We start from the raw sequence: 19,878 nt of genomic DNA, 5'->3' as shown, positions 1-19,878 counted from the left end.
GCACGCACAGAGCTCTCCCGAACCCACGGATCCCCCTTCCCGCCGCCTCTCTGCAGAAAACGCGCCGTTCCAGGGCCAGGAGAAGGGGACGCGCGGGTGACCGCCGCGGGATCCACCATGGGAGCACTGCGCCAACTTTAAACTCACGCCTGTGGGAAGCGGGTGCCGCTCCCCCCCGAGGGCTTGGCGGGCGCAGCCCCGCGCGGCACCGGCCGCCCCCCCCGCGCAGCCCCGGGGCCGGGCGCGGAGCGGCGCGGGGCGGGCGCGGCCCCCCGCGGCGGCGGCGGCGGCGGGGCGGGGCGGGGCGGGGCGGGCGGTCCGGCCCGGCGGGCGGGGACATCGCGGCCGCCCCGCTCCGCGCCCGCTGCGCGCCGAGCAGACGCAGGAGCGCCGCGGCGGCGGGCGGGCGGCAGCGGCGGCTCCTGCGGGCGCTCGCTCCCTTCCTCCCTCCCTCTCTCGATGCGCGGTTGCGCGGCCGGCCGCGGGGCTTGCGCAGGTAGGCGCCCCGCCGCCGCTCGGTGCACGGCTTCGCCCGGCTCCCTGCACTTTTTTACTGCTCCCACCACTTTTTTTCCGCTTTTTTACTATTTTTTTTTCATGTTTCTCCTTCGTGTGGGCACTAGGGGCGGGGGGGTTTTCTCGTCCTCCTCCCCGCGCTGAGCGCCTCTCTCCCTCTCCCGGCAGCGCGGCGGCGGAGCGGAGCGGTGAGCGGCGGCAGCATGCGGCGGCCGGGGGATGTCTGAGGCGGGCGGTGCGGCGGCGGCCGCGCTGCCCCGGCGCCGCTCCGGAGGCATGCGGGCGGCCTGGGGCTCCGTCTGGTGCCTGTGCCTGGCGGCTGCCGTCGGCGGGATACCGGCGGCGCGGCGAGGCGGCGGCAAGGCGGCGGCGGCGGCGAGGAGCGGCGGGCAGCCGGCAGGTAAGGGCTGCGCGGCCGCGCACACACGTGCTCTGCGGGGACGGCTCCGGCCCGGCCGGGTTCGGCGCTACGAGTCCCCGTCCCTGAGCGAGCGGAGCCGGGCGGATGGATGGAGACCGCAGGAGGCGGCTGTGGAGCGGGAGTTACGAACGCGGGGCCGGGGCGGTTCTATCTCGCTGTGGCTCGGAGTAGTCTCAGAGGCGCCCAGGAGGGACAGAGTGCTTTTAAGAGGATCCCTGTCTGCCAGGAGCCCTCTCTCAGCCAGGCGGTGCATGAGGCACCCCGTGGGTAACAGCTGGGAAGATGCTTGCTTGCGTGCGTGTGTAGCGGCGCATCTTCGGCACACATCGGAAATGCTCTGACTGCGCGCGTTCGGGTGGGAAAAGTAAAGAAAGGTCATTTATGTCCTCATCTTGAGAGCAAAAGGGGTGTTGCCACAGCTCCGGGTAGGCACAAGCTGGGTTGCAGCTGAATGAGCGGCTATGCTGAGAAGGGAAGTGCGTTCCGGGGGAGCCGGTGGCGATCTCCCCTTGGAGTGGCAGCACTGGAGTTGCAAGTGAAAAAAAGTTAACACGTCGGGCAAAAGCTGGGTTTTGCTTTTTTCCTTCTTCTTTCCAAGTAATATACGGCGGGTTTGAAACATCGTGTCTCTCTGATCCGCCTCAGCTGCTACCTGAGTCCCTGTTTATTTTTCAAAGCTCTTTAATGGAAGGGAGCCCCCTCGCAGCCCCCTGTCCTCCGGTTTTGCATGTACCCGGCAGAAAGTTTCCATTGTTCAGGAAAGGGTTTGAAGCCTGTTTGCCAAAAAAGTGACAGGGGAATAAATGGACTTCGTGGAAGCTGGGGGTGGGGGGGCATTACTTTCATACCCCTTTTGGTTAAAGCTATAAATCACACAGGGGGTTGGGTTTGTTTTCAAGAAAGTCCTAATAAAACACCAGATTCTTAGTGTAACTCGTTTGGCTCATTTTTCACAGCCAAAAGAATTGATTTATGGGGCAACATCGCAGGGACTTGGTCAGAGCAGATGAGGTCGGTGTGCGGAAGGCGGCGAGCAGCCTGTGCTGGCCACAGGGCTGCGAGTGACAGAAGCGAAGTGTCCCAGTTCTCTCTGGCTTAGCCTGAGGTCCGTGTTGGTGCTGTCACTTTCAGGCACAGTCGATCCCATGGGGGTGAGGAGCAATCTCGTTGGCTGCTTCAGTGGTCCCTGGGCTTCCACCCTCGCATTTAGCCCATAGCTGGGGTCGATGATGTGTTGAAGTGGTGCTAAACCCCTCCCGTGCTCTAAGATACTTTGGCAAGTTAGAGCTTTGGGACGCTGTTGGAATCGTAGCAAGTGGCATACTCGGAGGTCACACAGAGGGAAACATCCTTCCAGTGATGTCTGCGAAGTGAGTGATGGGTTGGGATTTCCAGGGCCTCCCGTGGAAATCCTCGGGACAGGCTCTCTTACCTGTCGGTCAGCTTTCTCTAAAGGAAAGATGGCACTGTCAGCTCCCGCTCTGCTCCCTGGAATGGGATTCCTCCCTGAACCAGGAGGGTTCCCGTCAACCCCAACCCCTAGCAATGTCTTCCAGAGTTGCCCCACCACTGTGAGCTGTTGAAAACTCCTGTGGACGGGGACTGTGAGGGGAGAGACAGCTTTTCAGTGCCAGTGGCTGTCCCACCATCTTCCACGTGCGTGGGGAAGCATGAAGCCAGTGCTGCTTCCCCAGCTCTGTGCCAGAACCAGCGGTTCTGCGACCTTGAGGGCACCCGCTGCCTGTCCGACCTGGGGGGGAAAAGGTTGTGCAAAAGAAACTGTAAAGAATATAAACCTTCAGAGCCAAGTAAAAACACATTTTACTTTTTCAGTCTTTTTGAATTGAATGGTAAAAAGCAAATTCTTTCTCCTAGTCAAATGGGCCATGGGGTATTGGCTCATTACTGAGGGTTGTTGTTCGCTGGGCTTTGCATTTACAGTCTAAGGCCTTATTTTCCATAAAGGGGCTTGGAAGGATTTTTCCCCAGTGATCTAATTCTCCACACGGGGCTGTGAAGGCTATAACAGCTACTGCTTTGTGCCTATACTCAGCTACATAAAACACACATTGAAGGGAGGCATTCTCGAGGTATGTGTATGTTTGCTAATATGAATACTGGCTATTAGCGGAGGTGGAGGGGGTGCAGGTTTTAACATCTCCGCAGGGAGGTGTTCGGCTGTTGGCAGGAAGGAGGCAGATGGCGGGGCTGTTGCTGAATAGAAGCTAAACTAAAAACACCAGGGGCCTCATCTGGGCTGAGTTTCTCTTCTCTCCCGTTCTCGGAGCTGCTGTAGGAAGAACAATGTCAAATTTCCCCCTCCCTCTTTTTTTTTTTTTTTTTTTTTTTTATGAATGAAAGTAAGAGAGGCGAGGCAGGATTGAATGTGTATGTCATTCAGGGCCTATGACAGAGATGATTAGGGAGGTCAGTGAACTCCTTTGCAGCCTTGAGCATGCGGTCACTCTATTCAGCAGCCACAGAATAGACATCAATATAAAAAAGCCCGTCCAATTTGCATTAGTATTCAGATAAAGATATTACTTCGTACGATTTGTGAATGTCAAGTAATGCTGGCTGTTTTCTTAAGAGAGCAGCCCAACCGAAACAGCAGCATTTAACTTTCAAGAAATTCTGATAACTATCCTGTCTCCTGTAACTGGCTTGTGTATGTGTCTGCACACAGTATATGTGGAAAAAGGCAATTTCTGGTCTCTTCAGGATTTGTGTTGCACTAGTTAGCTGCTGAGGCTGGCTGAGTGCATTGAAAGAGTTGTATAGAGAGCTGCTAATGTTTGATCAGGTTTGTGCGGGAAGGGGAGGGGAGAGCTCTCCCAGTCTGTCAGGAGCAAGAAGCGAAGTTTCCTTGTGCAAGGAGTGGAATTGTCACCCAGAATTAATACTGCACAGGCAGTTTTTTTTCCAGAAGAACAGAACAAGGACCATTTGGGGATTTTGTTGAAGTTTAATGGGAGAGCATGTACCAATTCCTGTGACTTTTTTTGTGTGGAAAGAAGTGGTGATGTGCCGGCTGCGGTGTTTCTCATGCAACTGATGGCAACTGGGCTCTTGCAGCCTTTCAGCATGAGCTCAGTGAGGGGTCCGAGGTGTAGGGTATGATCTGTGTCACTTTGCTTTGTGTGTCTGACTGTTTCAAAGTTCATCCTGAAATTATAGGGGTATTGAAGTGAGTGCCAAATGGCACTGGCTGTTCCTAGAGCTGGCCTTGGGGTTTATGCGTTCAAACCCTCTGCAAAGAGTCTCTCATATATTGATGGTGCTGCTTACTTTGTGCTCTACACCAGAAACATTTTAGATTCAGTGGACAGCTGTGAGTGATAGTTTTGAGATTAAAACTTGATACATTTGTTCTCATGAACGGCAGCAACTAAAGAGCTAGTTAAGTCTTTAATATTGAGACTGGCCTATTTTGCTATATGCAATAAAATAAGAGGACACAAATAAAAGATGATGAAACATCACTTCTTAAAAAAAAAAAATCTATTTCTTACCTTGCAAATAGTGAACTAGAAACGGAACTCTGTTCCAGTGCAGAGATGGACTCAATATATTCAGTAGTAGCTCTATAACATGGTGTTTTCTACACATACTGACAAGGGTCACTCCGATTAAATCTGAGGTTTTTTTCTTTTAATAACGACTTTATTAGCAACTGCTGAATAGGAAACGTGATGAAAGTAGATCTGAAAATTGTGTAGCAAAGTGTTGATCTGCTAATTAAATCATGCAATTAAAGTAAGCTGCTCTGATTGGCGTGTTAACTTTTAACAACTCCCTCCAAAAAAATCTTCAGTGCTGTTTGGGAAGGTGAACCTGTCCTGAAGCCTGACTGAACATGGGTGTTGAAATTAGGTGAACACCAAAGAACTCTTCATTATGGCATTCCCACTGTATCCAGACCATTTCCATACAGTGGAACCCAGTCTGCTGGTTGGACAAGGCTGAAATTTTTTATAAAGCTGGAGGAGCATTTCCCCCCTCCCGCCCTTTCTTATGAGGCTGAGAAACAAAATTTTCCCTCTTAAAATAGCAGTGAACTTTGATATCCACCTGAATGCTTAGAAAGCTGTCCTTTCTGAATACTTGCTGTGTACATCTGCTATTCACTTAGAGATCCTAAAGGATAGGGAATCAGCCTGGTTTCTGAGCAAGTAATACAATTTTCAGTTTATAAAAGCATTGGATCAAGGTGTTTCTGACAGCAATCTCTTGTTGGCATGCAGAGCTGTGACTGAAGGCATTTGCTGCACCTTAATTTTAGCTAAGGATAGGGCATGGCCTGCTGGTGGCTTTTTCTGGCTGGTCATTGAAGTGTGCCTGAGCATGAGCCATTACGTTTCATGGAGAAGTGGCTGTGTTGTCATCATAGTTTAGCTTTTGGCAATTTTTACTATATATAAAGTAAACCCATCAGGCTTATAACAAATTCAGATATTTATACTGAAAATAGAGTTGAAATTTCCTCCCCAGTTTTTCCCAGCTCAGCAGAACCTGGTGCACAGATAAACAATGAATCTGGCTATTTTTCTTATGTTTCCCTGTTTGAATAGGTTTCTATCTTGTCCCTCATGGGCTACTTGCTCATAACTTTTCATGTGTCCTGGGAGTTTGTCTGTCTCTGCATATCTGTTTCTTCCTTTTTTTCTGACCCTTAAAAAGCACTCCAGCCTTGAAATTGCCTGCTGACTCCAAGCCATTGAATAGAGTGTTTTGATGTGGCTGTTCCAGTGTTTGCCATTTCATCTCTTTTAACAGCGGTTAGTGATAAACTTGATTGTACATGTACCAGACATGTACATGTGTGCCAGAGAGGATGGTGCCTGGTAAAAGCTTGCCTTACTGTGGGGTTTTTTTCAGCAAATGAAACTCTGGTTCAGCACAGCCACTCATGGTATGTGGCAGCAGGCAGCCCAGACTGTCGGAGGAGTAAATCTGAAAACACCTTAAAATACTTTGTTACACCCTGATTTTTTTTCCTTGGCCTCCTACATAGCTTATCAGTTTAGAGGTTTCCCCTCTTTGGGCTGTTTATCTGGTGGTCTTGTTAAAAAAAAACCTTTTTCTCTGAAGTAAAGCTGACTCCCCCGATGTCTCCTTTCTCATATGTTCAGAGCTCAGGTTGCCAAGTGCCACAGATGTGATTTAAAGCTCTACATGTGTGAAGAAGGGCTTTTATTCCTGCAGTGAATGCTGTATTCCTGGTGTGCTTACCCCTAAAGTATCTGCTCCTTGGCTTGAATGACCAGGAAGTTTCTGCAGTATCAAAAGCAAACAAGAACTGTGAGATACATGCTGAGTAAAACCTTTAGCAAACTTAGTAGTTAAAATGTGAAAGGTAATCAGATGTAAACCTGCCCCATTATTCTAATAGGCTATCAGGGCTTTTGCGTTCAGGTGGATAGGAACTAGCCAGGAGGTAGATAAACCAATTTTATTTTTTTTTTTTTTTGTGCAGTGACACTCATGTTACTCAATGTAGCAAAGCTATTCTTGAAGAATAGCAGCACAGTCAAGTGAGAAAACATTTCTCCAGTAACTGCTTCAGTTTCAGATGTATAAATCTAAAAAAGGGGTGGTATTTATTGCAGAGGTGGAGGGTAGGTCTAGTGTGCTGGCCTTGCTTTCTCAAATCCAGAGAGCAAGGCAAGATAACAAGTTGGTTAAATAAAAAGCTTATACTGAAACCTGGATTTAGATCTCTTTATCACGCAGAACTGTATGCAAAACAATTGCCATGTGCTTACATGTTTAGCATCTGTGAGATTTTGGGGCTGTGCCATTTCCTCAGGTTGTGAGGGGTTAAAAGAATTAATAACTCAAGTGAGAAGGGTTCCAAGTTTTCGGGTGAGGAAAGGAGGCAGCCCAGGATCGCTCTCTGGGAGCGGGCTCTGCTCCACAGGCAGAGTGTGTGCCGAAGGCTCTTCCCTGGGAACATCACAGCCCTGGGACCCCGGCACTGCTGTTTGCACCAATACAACCAGGGGTGTACTCTGACCTGCTGAACTACCTGCAGATGTCACACTGACACATGGCAGCATGCTGGCTTGGATTTTCCCCCTCATTTCCTTTTTACCCAAGGAGCCAAGCCTTGTTAAGTTCCTTGAGTGTGAGGCTTTTAGGGAAAGACAGTAACAGGCAATGGTTGTGCACTGTGGCATTCCAGAAACTTCCAGAGGTGGCTTCCCAACTGTTGCTTTTTCACAACTGATGAAAGTGTTTGTGAGTTTATCCTCATTTGAAACTTTTGCCCTAGAAAGTGAAGTGTTTTATAGTTGTGCCTTGATTTCACTGCGCTACATTGTGCTGTTCACAAGGAATCTCACTAAGCTATTTCAGCTGATGTAGTTAAATCAGTAAAGCTTTGGAGACCAATGCTAGATAAGGACTGGACTAGTATCCAGAAGTAATGGATTTAAAGCATTTTGGAGTTGACCTGGCTTGAGTTGGGTGTAGGGGAGACAGCAAAATAGCAGGGTATTGCTTAGGGGCCAAACCTTGTGGTGGTGATGTGGTGCCTGGGTGGGTTCTCACTGATGCCAGGAGGGAGGAGTGGTGTAAAGTAACAGGCAAGGAGGAGAGGACTTCACTGTCAAGAGGGCTCCAAGGAGGGTGCTGAGGACGAGAGCATCTCTGATGCTCCTTTCACAAGAGGCAGGTGGCACCTGGCTCTGTGCAAATGGGATTCAGGCATGGTCCTTGTAGCAGGACCATGTCCCAGTAGCCATCTGGTTCCCTGTGTTGCTGATGGTGCCTCTGCAGAGGAGATTTACTGGGGGTTTCACTGTGGTGTCTGGCAGAGGTGGTCATGTAAAGCCCTGGAGGTGTTTCTGTTCCGCAGGGCACCGCAGGGTAACTGGCATCACCCTGAACTGGCAGCTCATTATCCCCTCTTGCTCACTCCCCCTGGGGAAGGCAAAATACACCTCTGTGAAGGCTTTTCTTCAGAGTAAAAAGGACCTACGGGAGATGTCTCTGGATCCAAATGATGAGGCCAGCCTTTCTCAACCTTCTGCCTTCCCTGTCAGAAAAGATCCCAAGAATTAGATTCTTAATTTTATTTTGATGCTTGACAGAGCCTGTAAAGATCCTTCACAGCAAATTTGGCTCCCAGTTTGGAGGGTCATTGCTTTCTTTAGGGATTTTGCCATTCTCTGCTTCTTGTAGTCCTGTAAAAATAATAATGAGGTCCTGATCTTGTGCCTATTGAATCCTAGGCAAAAAAAGTCCCCATTGATTTCCAAGAGAGCAGGCTGAAGCTCTTCACAGATTGTGGTGGGAACAGCTATTTAGCATAAGCAGGGATTGTTTGGGAAGTTTTCTAATGACCCAAACATTTTAACAAGCAGAGGAAACTCTGGCGAGTAAAAGGGCTCCCAGTCTGGGGGTGGAGGTCCCTGGAACTGGCTTTCAATGACCTCCCGTTCCTCTCTAACCAGCTGTAACACAGACCTTCACTTCCCATCTTGCTTTCTGTAGCTCCAGCTGCAATGGGAGCCCGCGGCAGCATCACAGCCCAAGCACCAGAGGCAGCGGCGACAGCCACCACCCAGCTCCCCGTGCCTCTGTGTGAGTCCTCTGTGGAGCTGAGCTGCTGTGCTGGCCACTGTCCCCTCCTGCCCCATCCTTGCTGCCATTTTATCAGTGTTGCCAGCATCAGCCCCAGCGTCATGAGCTGCAAGCAGCACAGTGCACCGGGAAAGTGTTAATAACCCCCTGTGGGGTCTGTGGGTGAGCCTGAGCCCTGGGACCCTGCACCCCACAGGAGCTTTCCTGGCACTTCCTGGGCAGACAGAGCACAAGAAGAAGTTTTCCCACAGGATTGTTCTTTTTTTTTTTGTTCTTTTTTTTTTAACCCCGCTTTCATGGGCAAGCTGAAGTACAAGCAATTCCCTCCCAGCAAAATACGTCAGCAGCAGCTTGTGTGGAGACTGTAGGGCCTGAAAGAACTGATGATTTCATTTTTGTTTAAATTTTTTTAACTTCTCTGTATAGATTCCCCCAGGAAAGCATTTTGTTTCTAGCCAGTAGCAGGATCTGTGTAAGATGAGCCAAGATATGCCTTGGGAGATGAGAGTATCACAGCTAAAAGTGAAGAGGAGAAACCAATTGCAGTGAGAAGGTTAAGGAGTTCTGAGTGTGCCCTGACAATTAGCATGCTCAAGTGAAGATAAATCCTCAATGAGCCTTTCTTTAATTAAAAGAATGATTGGAATTAAGCATAGTATCATCTCTCCTGATCAGTATCATGAGTATCTGTACGAATAAAGCATTTCTGAGGAGGGAGAAAACCAGCAGATTTTAATCTTCCTTTGGTAGCAGATATGTCTGCCTTTTGCAAGGGCATATTTCTCCCTGTCTTGGAGTACCCAGGCTTGTTGACAGTAAACAACTGTCACTTGGCAGTTTATGAAAGGAGAATGTTTTAAGAAAACATGTCCAGTTTAAATAGTTATGTTAATAGGCTGGGGATTCATGCAGAGGGGATCTGGTAAATGGAGGTACATAAATTAGCTGGTATTTAGAACCATAAGATTGTGGATTGGTTTGGGTTGGACGGGACCTCGAATATCACCTTAATCCAACCTCCAGTATTCACTATGTAGGAAAAGAGCTGAATGCAGCTGGGGGAGAAAAATTAAAAATACTTTTCATTTTTACAGTCAGTGTGTTATGCATGAATTCACAGCTTTCTGTGAAAGCATAATTTTTTTTCCAAAGAAAATTCCAAAAGTCTCTTTCTTCCAGCATGTGGTGGGTTGGGCCAGGGAGGCCCCTGGGTGGGATGAGCTGCAGGGCTGGGAACCCAGTGCTCCCACTGAGTGCCCCAAATGCTGCTCCGAGCTCCACAGGCAGCATTTGGGCTTTGCAGCTGCCCTGCCGTGTCCTCAGCCTTTGCTTCGCAGGGGTGGTTGCAAGAGGAGGCTGCAAGAAAACTTTGCCTCCTGATTTGTGAATTGATTAATTACAGAAAGGAATGGGTGGGGTGAGGAGTGGGGGCAAAGTAAGAAACAGCAGATGTTGTCCTCTCTGCATCCCTGCCCAAAGTTGCTACAAATCCATCACCCACCTTTGAGTTAAACACTGCTGGATGTAGTGAGAGATGAGTGAGTGCAAAGCGTTTGTTCCAGCTCAGCCCAAAGTCATCAGTGTCGAAATATAAGGAGTGGGGACCTGGTGTCAGGCTCTTGAAATCTGTAATCAAGCATAAAAAATATGTTTCAGGCTTTCCAGGCTCCTGGTTCACCCAGCTTGGGAAGAAGGATGTAAGTGGCTAATGGGGGATACTAGCATTAGCCTTGAAGATACTGGGTAAAACCACTCTCCTGCACTCCAGCTGCCATCCTGGGATATAATATAAATACAATAAATACTGTGGAGTTTAAATACAGAGTACTGTGTTACAAATATCCCAGGCTGAAAGAAAATACCTCAGAGAGGGGCATCTTGACAGCAGCATCTTTTCCTGTTCTTGTTGCAGTTAGGGCAAGAGAGCTGGAGGAGCAAATGGGAACCACCAGAGTTTTGACAAAAGGGTCAAACTCAATTTTCTTTTGCCCAGTGGTTCAGTTAGTATTGCCATTATTTGAACTAGGAGGCAAAGGAAATCCAAACACAAAGCCTTCCACTGCAGAAATGCTTTGCAATCTGCCCAGTCAAAAAAGAAAATAACTCCTGGAAAGTGTTCATGGAGTTGTGCTGGGGCTCCAGCCTGTGAATTATTTAGTGAAGGAATGAGATTTCTGCCTCATTTTTAAATGCAGGCATGCTGGCATCTTGAATTTGAGGAGGTAGTGGGCTTCTGCATGGCAAAAGTCTTCATGAAGGGGAGGGAAGCGCAGAGGTAGCAGAGGGAGCAGCAGGGGTTCTCCTTTACCCTGTCCCCCTCAGTGCAGGGATAAAAAGGGGCAGGTTTGTACCCACCCCTGTGGTCTCAGTGGTGGGTCTTTGCCTGAGCCTGGGTCTGGTGGCCCCACGCAATGCAAATCCTTCCTGTGAGGAGTCATCTGTGTGCTCTGAACAAGATTGTCTTGTGGGTGGAATGTGTTAGTCCTGGCAGAAAAGGGCCTGAAACCTCCTCAGGTGCTTTCAAAATACATGTAAATGTTTGAAGTAGAGGTTTTCTCCCTCTCTGTCCCCTCCTCCCAGTGCATAGCAAATGAAGTGCAGACAAGAGGTGCAGTCTTTGCAGGAATAACTTAACCCAGTGTTTGAGCCCAGGTGTTTTGGGCATGAGATGGAGCAGTTGGAGGGGTGACATAGGATGTTTCAGGGCAGGTAGGAAGAAAAGATGACTCTGGATTAGCCACCCACCTGTGGAACGGGACTGGAGGGGGCAGAATGCTGTGTGCAGCTCTTGCTCCGTTTATGGATTATGCATCAAGGGAGGCTGTCCAACTTTGTGTCTTCATGAGTAGTGCATGGTGGTGGTTCATCCCACCCAAGGGAGCATGGCAGGAGCCTTGGTACCTGACTTTCAGACAAATCCTGCCCTTTAGTGGCTGCTGGGCTCAGTTTTTATCATCTCTATCTTCCACCTGGCAGAGAGAAGTGGCTGTTTTCTTCCTACTCTGGTTTGCCTGCTGCACTGACCATCTTTGGCATCACAAAAGCATCCATCTAATTCTTAGGGGCTCATTTGCACAGAGAAGAATTTATAAGTGTTTCTGGTGGGGAAACAAAAGGAAAAGCTGAGGAAATGAGAGTCAGAAGGAGGGGAATATATCCCAAAGTGCCTGTGGAAGGTCCCTGGTTCATGCAGGTAGGACCAGCCATGTCCTCTTGTAGGAAGGTGGAAATAGCCCTCTGAAGAGGGTCTGCATTTCCTTATAGCAGCACTAAAATATCTCTGCAAAGAGGTATCTACCCTGCTTCTGGAAGTTCTGGATCCTAATGTAGTGCAGGTTGTAGATGATTATTTTGGGAGCCCTAAAACTGCTTGAAGGCAGTGGGAGCCAAGACACGCATGACTTCCTTGAACTCCCTCTTAATTTGTAAAGTGGAGTCCAAGCCCTGCTGTAATAGATATGGTTACAGGAGACCATTAAAAGGTCCCTCCTGGTGAACCTGATGCCCTGGTGCTGCTGCTGGAAATGATAAACCTCTGCATTCAGGTTGGATGGTATGCCATGCCCTGCATGTATGGGCGTATGCATGGAAGCTGGTAAGTCCTGCTAATTTAGGGAATGTTTTCCAAGTCTGTTTTCTATAACCCTGTAGACTTAATACAAATAAAGAACTGACTAAGTTTCCTGTGAGAAGCGCAGAACAAACGCTAAGTGTGGGATTTGAATGCAGAAGGGTGAAAACACAAATGTATACAGGAACAGCAAGTCAAACAAGCTGAAAAAATATTGTAAGGTTGATTTAACAGAGCAGTGAACTCAAAGCTGTCTAATCCCTTTAGCAGCCTTCTTTAAAGAGGAGAAATAACAGAATTTTTTACATTACTTTTCTTTGTCATCTCTCACATCTCTTTCTAATAATGCTGAAGGATAAGACTTGAGTTTAGCACAAGGACAAAGTGTTGCAGCTTTAGTTAGAGGTGTTTTCTAATTAACAAAATCTTCGTTTGTCATTTGTGACATTAAAGTGGATCAGACTTCCTGAAAGGAGATTACTGTTAAATTTCTCCAACTGGGGTACCTGGCACCTAAATCTCGCTTGAGACTCTGAAATAACAAGCTTGGTTTTGAAAGATGCTGAGCCAGGTCAGGCTCTGCATTTAAATCATTTAAGCACTCTCAAAATCTGGCTATTCATTTTGATGCATAGATATGGATTTCTGGACTTAATCACCGACCTTTGCATTTCAAATGTTTGACCTTTGTTTTCTTTACTAAGTATGCAGACACAGCGGCCCCCAAATTATTATTATTTTTTCCCTTTTACACAGCTGAAAACAGCCAGCAGAGAAGACTTGAAGTTCTGCATCTTATTACTGAGAAATAGGGATCTTTGAAAATAGCATTTTATGTTACTCAAGGGAAACTTGCAAAAAGGGGAATATTTTCTTATTTTCATTCACGTGAACATGATCCTTCATATATCTGAAACTCACAATCAGTTGGAAAAAAAAAACACCCAAACTACCCTAAACCTTTGCCCTCTCTTAATCCCTGTACAAGAGGGTTTTTTTTTTAAGATGTCCTTTTCTCCCCCCTGAAATAAAGGCAATTGATAGGCTTATAAACAAATACCAAACATTAAGTCCTAATCTCCATATAGAGGAGCCTGACCCTTTTTATGGAGAGAGAGGGTAGAGGGAGGAAACGGGGCCAGGAGTTTCAGGTTTAATGCTTATTAAAGTTTTAGTGGGTGGGAAAATGCAATCAATAAATTTTGTTTAATGCCTCAAAACTGGTGTTAGTTTTCACTAGCTACACCGGAGAGTAGTTTTCATTTTGAAACTAGGACACTCGTAGTTGGAATGACAATTAATGTGGAGTGAATATGGTCCCAGTTGGAAGCCGATTTTTTGAATAGCAGGAGAACTCCCCCCACCTCCCTGCCTTGGCTCCGAAGTGGGGTAGCTTCCGTTTTTAATTAGCAAACCCGGCAAAATTTAGCTCATTGTGTCTTTCTGATCCTTTGGCCCAGTGGATAGCTTGGGTTTCTCCATCTTGCTGTCTTGAGGCTGTTCTTTTTATTTTTATTTTTTTTTTTTCTTCAGTTTTGGTGAGGGAAGGGAAGGAAAGGGGGGCTTCAGGATACTTAGGATTAAAGTCATTGTTTGGGGGTATTTGCAGCCAGCTGCCTGCATTAAATGAAGATTAGAGGAGTGCACATTAAAAGTGCAAGGGAAATACAGAGGACCTGGGATCTGGGAGCTGCATAGCTGTGAATCGAAGGGGAAAGGTTGGGGCTTTATGGCAAATTTTTTCTGATGCCATGTGATCTTAAAGCCCACTTTAGAAAGCATCACAAGTAGCTTCCAGGGCAAAACTGGCTTGGGAATTGCAAAGGGAGCAGGAGCATTTGCATCCCTTAAAAAGTTCCTCTGAGGTAAACCTAAACTTTTGAGCCTGCGGAACTTATATATTTCTTAAAAATTCATCTTCAAGAGCACTTGAGAGGTGCTGATAGAACTGACCAAGTAGCTGAAAGCCCACCCTGGAGGTCAAAACTCCAGCAGTAATGAATTTTTGAAGGATTTTCGGGAAGGAAATGAAGGTATAGAGAAAGAGCCCAGGAAAAAAATAACCAGAAGAATCATTCAGCAACATTATAAGAAAGTTTAAAAATATTTCTAAAGATACAGTTGCTCTCCTTTCGCTATGCTCTCATTTGTGTAAACTGTGTCCTTGTAGCAAACTCTGCTAATTGCTTGGGGTGTGTCACCTACAAAACCCCTCGAGGCAACCTGGCCCAGCAAAGCAGGAGGGATGCTGTGGTGCACTGATGTTGAAGAGCACAGGCTTGATCAGGGCCTCCAGAGTTTGGCAGGACCAAGTTCTGCTCCAGTGATGTCTGGGGCAGGCTTTGCCCAATCTGTTGGGATGCTGGGAAGCCTCATTCTGTGCCTCAGTTTACATAGCTGCTGCCACTGGCTTTGAAAGGGCTCACGGTAGTTGCTTGCTTGCTGCAGTGATGAGGGTTTTTTGGACTTCCTCAGGCATGTAGAGCAGAAATGTAAAGCATCAGCTGCTTTGTGGTGGGATCTGCCTGTCAACATCAAGCTGGGATGCCCCTGCTGTGCTGAGCAAAAGCTGAGGCCAAGTTGGCCACTGCTCTTCAGCAGCAAGAGACAAGACACCAAAAGGATGACAGCACAGTCTCATGTGTTTCCCCCAGGGATCAGCCCAGTGAGTTCCCATCACTCTGCCTTGAGCAGCGAGCGGTGTGGGTTGGCCACGTTTGGCCACCACGCTTGGTGAGGTGGTTAGTGTGACCTGTGGGCCAGCAGCTGCAAGGGTGTGCTCATTGTGCCTGGCTGGGGCTGAGAATTGGAGCCTGGGCTGCTGAGAATTGATGCTGCTCATTGCTGCCCTCCGTGAGGAAAGCACAGAGACTTTGGCACCTGGGAGAGCAGGAGCCATCTGCGTGGGCATCCTTGGGCAGGAGCTCTCACAGCCTGGGGACCTCAGCACGCCCACGCTGCCTCCCATGCGCTGCTCCCTGTCTTTGGGGACCACTGATGAAGTGGAGACATTTCACATCAGTTCTTTTATTTCTGTAGAACAAGCTCAGTGCAGAACTCTGAGCTAACTAGATACGTACGAGGGGTGTTTGCTTCCCTGTTTTCAGTGGAGAACCAAGTGTTTGGTTGTACAATCTGGCCAGATTCTAAGGAAAACTCCCCATCACTGCTTGTTCTTTTAAGCCAGCAATCCCCAGCTGAAGGCTTGGGACCAGTTCTGGGCTCTCAGTTGCAGCCAAAGCTTTGTGCCTCTTAGAGGGGTTTACATTCCCATCTTTTTAGGTGTAGCCCCTTTGATTTTTTCTCTGGTGGGGTTTTTTTGTCCTCCTCAGGGCTTCCAAGTGTCAGAGGGAAATCCTCCTGGCCAAAGTGTTTTTGTAACTGTTTTAGCTTTGTGACAATTTATTTCTTTAAACTCTCTGTGCTTGAATTGGGTGATCTATGAAAACAGTCCATTAAAAGGAGGATACTGTAGAGTCCTGATGAATCCTGTTTTCTACTTGGCCGATGGAACAGAAAGCTAATTGCCAGTAGTAAATCCATTCAAAGGAGAGCTGGAGGGAGGGAGAAAAGCTAATATTCCTCCTTGAATGCCATTTAATCTCTGAAACCTTTCATGCAGATGTAAATTAGGATTTGCACAACAGAGTCAACAGTTGCTCCGTAGATAAGGCAGATTTGCAACATCTGCTTTTTCCATTTTGGAAGCTCTTCCAAAGTCGGGGATAGCCAAGCTAAACAGTAGAGATTTTTTTAATTCCTTTCCATAATCTCTTGTTTTTAAAGAAAGCCGCATATGACAGAACTAAACCTGGTTATTGTTCTGCTAATTCTCTAGGAAAAAGGTTTGCTCTTCTCCTAAAACAGATCTAAGAAAACCCCCACGGGGTTTTTACACAGTGCAGTTACTTGTTAATGTCTTTGAAAGAAGTGTCTGGTAACAATTGCATAGGCCACTGCAGTGCAAATACAGTATAAACAGTGTACTTTGCATTATTATTATTATTATTATTATTATTATTATTATTGCTGTTTTAAGCTTTTCCAGGAGAACTACTTCCTCCCAAGCAAACACTTGCAATATAGGAAAGATAAAGTGTTACCTTTGAGTGATCTGGTCTAGGGGGTGTCCTTGCTCATGGCAGGGATGTTGTAATGAGATAATATTTAAGATCCCTTCCAACAGAAACTGTTCTGTGGTTCTATGATTCTGTGAAATAATCGAGGCAAACCCTTTTCAGATATGATTATCTAAAGGCATATTTTTATATCACAGTTTATTTTATTACAGTTTTTAGCTGTAAAAGTTTAAACTTCTACAGATGCAGGTATTTTATTTTTGCAATATTTTATTTCTGGGTGTGAGCCCCCCTGAGCAGGGGAGATAACCCAGCAAAACACCACTTTGGGAGGTGATACTACTTCAGCAAAGCATCCTGTGCTGCTGTGATTGCCAGAGTAAGCCCCTTCTTCCCAGAATGGCTGCAGCCTGACACTGGGAAGTGTGGTGCAAGAGGGGTCTTAACACCACAAGGGGAGATGAGCTGGGGAGGAGAAAAACCAGAAGGTTTTATGTAATACTTTTTATTTCATAAATAAAATATAATAGAAAATCTGTACACAAAAATACTTCATATAATATCATGCGTGTATTTGATATATTTGCTGTGCCGGGCTGGTGAGGTGCCTTTTGGGGTGACAGGGCTGTAGCCAGACAGGGGTGTTCCACCTCTGGCACCATCATGGCTGTGCAAAGAGGAGGGGAATCTGTGCCCTGCATAAAGCACTGCCAAATATATGTATATATATATAATACCCCATCAGCTCCCTGCAGAGCAGTGAGGGTTTGCAGGGACTGCACTGCTCCCTTGATCTTACCTGCCCTGAGAAGGCAGGTTCCTGGGGAAGCAGGTGATCCCACAATCTTACCATGCCCAGCTCTCACAGGGGCTGCAGGGCCCAGGACTGGTTTGGAGGTTTCCAATATTCCCCCAGCCTGTCTCTGCCTCTCTGGGAGGAGACAGAGGGAATGGGGATGTGGATTCTGTGCATGGTGTGGTTCCTATGGGGAGGTGACACTGAGGCCACTTGTCACTTTTCCTGGCTACTTTTTAGATCTTGATGGGTCTTAAATGAGCAATATTTAGCAAGGAAAGTGTTTTATTTCCCTTCTGGGACGTTTGCTTTTCCCAGTGCAGAAGTCCCAATGTGAGGTAGGGAAGTGACTCCATCCCAAGAACAGACACACAGGTATTGTGAAAAACACTGAATAGTATTCACTGGGTGAATAATACTCTGTTAACACAGGTAGGACACTTATTTAGGATAGACCAGGGCTAAATATACAGGACACAGTGCTGGTCTGAGTCTGGAGATAGTGTACATGATCTTTGCCACCATGGCTGTGTTCATCCCCTTAAAGCTGGAGATTTTCATACACCTCCAGCAATTATTCACCAGCTTGCTGGCTGGGACCATGATCCCCCTGGGAATGGGATAACAAACTCCACAGGAGAAAGCTCTGGCATGGCTGTTGCTCTGTGATCCTATAATGTATCCTGTCATGGTGGATTTAGTGCAATAAAATACATAGAAAAAGAAACTATTCAAATTAACCTGAAGAGAGAAATGTGTGGAGCACTGCTGTCTCTGTGCTTGTTAACATGCCAAATACAGCTTGTCCAGCTTGAAAAGGGAAAAATATGATTTACTTAGAGTTGAGTCTTAGTCCATTCCAGCACTGGGCTGTGAAGAAATCCTGGAAAGCCTCTTGGGGTTGACAGGGTTCAGGGTGGGGTGAGGAATCTCTTGCTGGTGGTACTGAAAGTCGTGTGCCGTAAGTGCTCTGTGGGGGCAGTCCCAGTGTAGTTTGAGCTGTGTGGTGGATGTTCCCCTGCTGCAGGATGCCCACTGAAGGAAAAAGGATGATGGTGATGTGGGATGCATGTACCCCACCAGAGCATTTCCTCAGAAGACTCCTGAACACTTTGGCGTTTGAAAAAGTAGGGTTGTGGGAAATTATTCCAGGGGAAAAATCAAAGGTGAAGAGAAAGAAATTTTCTGGAGCCAGAACTTGGCACAATGTGAGGTGACATGGGACCATGGGGCTCCCTCACCCTAGCTGTGAGCCTTTGCTGCCCAGGAGCAGTCCTCAGCAGCATCTAGAAATAGTCCCTGACACCCAGGAGGGCATCAGGCAGGCTCGAGGTTGGCTTGGATTTTTTGGGGGCCATAAGCAGCCCAGGAATAGCCCACCACTCTCCACCTCTCCCTCATCCTTTCATGCCTGAATAATAAATAACTTGGGAGCTGCATGCGGTAAAACCAAAATAAAACATTTCCAGGCTCAGCCAGAAACAAGTATTGATGTCTGAGAGGAGCAGACAGCTGATGGAAATACTGACACACTTAAGTACTTGGAGCTGAGAGCCACACAGTGAATTATTGCTGGGATGAGCCAAGCAGCTACAGAGATGAAGTATCTTATCCTTATAAGTGAATACATACAAAAGCATTTCAGCGTTGCTGGGCCAACTGCTCCTCATTGTGGAAGGTGTTTCCAGCCAGTTGCTGCCTTTTTGCTCCTCTGAACAGTTTTAAAATTGTCTCTTTCTGTGTAGTGTGTTTGCTACGAGCAGTGAGGATGCTGCAAGTGCTGATCTTCATCAGATAAATCTCTTGGTGATTCTCAAGTCATTAGTGCTTTGGCTAAACAAATAATTTGTTGAATTTTAGTCATACCTTGGGAGCCCACAACCCAGATTGCCTCTTCCTCTAGAAGAGCCCGTTAAAGCTGCAAATGTGTCAATCCCTGCTCTGCTGGCAGGTGTCAGAGTGGGCTCCTGTAACCCCTACATGAGTTAACTCCCTGGTAATTTAAACCAGGGCCATGGTTGTGTGCCATGTTTTAATCCCATCTGGGACTGCAGCTTGCTCACCCCATCTTGGAGGATGGAGGAGAGAATTGGAAGAGTAAAAGTGAGAAAACCACCCATAAGGGTGGTGATAAAGACAATGTAGTAAGAGAAGCAAGGGCTGTACACAAAAGCAAAGCAGAACAAGACTTAGCTCTCCACTTTCCCAGGGCAGTTGTTCAGCCATACCCAGGGCAGCTGAGCTCCCTCGTACAGTGATTGAGAAACACAAATGCCACCACTCCAAACAATCCCCCTTCCTCCTTCTTCCCCCAGCTTTATTGCTGAGCATGATGTCCTATGGTCTGGAATATCCCTTGGGTCAGCTGGGCTCAGCTGTCCTGGCTGTGTCCCCTCCCATTTTTTTGTAGCTGGAGAGTTGGCTTCAGAGGGAGCAACTTCATGTCTCCTTCATGCCTTGGTGTCTCTGTTTGAAAAGGTGTTGGAAACACCAGGCACATTGCACTGGAAGGCAGGAAGGAGGTGCTGGACTCTGGCCACCCTGTGAGAGATGTGAGCTTTGGTTCCCTGCTTTGAACTCCTGCTGTTTTAAGCACGAAAATGAGACTGTCTCTGCTTTCAGATTTATCTTTGTACTTGAAAGCTATATAAGGAATGAGAGTAAAAATTGGTTCTCCGAGGTCACAGTTGGCAAAGTGCTTAAAAGCATTTGTGTGCCCATTTAAATACTTTGTGGAGATCTCCAGTTTGGGTTCTGTTTATTTTTTAAGCTATAAGTATATAAGCAAAAGTTTGGAAAACAGTTAACAGAAGTGAGATTAAGACCATTAGTAGTGTTCTCCTTTTAATTCACTGCTGCATCTACCCCGAGATTATTCCCAGTCAGTACGAATGAAGTCTCTAGAAGC

At 47.1% G+C, this 19,878-nt stretch overlaps 1 protein-coding gene across 2 annotated transcripts in view; it reads left to right on the top strand.

Annotated features, from left to right (window-relative positions):
- Positions 1-435: 435 nt before the first annotated feature.
- FGFR3 (fibroblast growth factor receptor 3) overlaps positions 436-19,878 on the top strand; it is a 55,297-nt gene continuing 35,854 nt past the window's right edge. For both annotated transcript variants that reach the window (XM_053940796.1, XM_053940795.1), the window contains exons 1-2: positions 436-496; positions 685-916. In XM_053940796.1, coding sequence (XP_053796771.1) covers positions 736-916 — 181 coding nt within the window. In that variant the 5' untranslated portion in view covers positions 436-496; positions 685-735. The remainder of the gene's footprint in view (positions 497-684; positions 917-19,878) is intronic.

This window comes from Vidua chalybeata, chromosome 4 (assembly GCF_026979565.1).
Source record: "Vidua chalybeata isolate OUT-0048 chromosome 4, bVidCha1 merged haplotype, whole genome shotgun sequence".
Classification (NCBI taxonomy): domain Eukaryota; kingdom Metazoa; phylum Chordata; class Aves; order Passeriformes; family Viduidae; genus Vidua; species Vidua chalybeata.
This window is presented reverse-complemented; position numbering and strand designations above follow the sequence as displayed.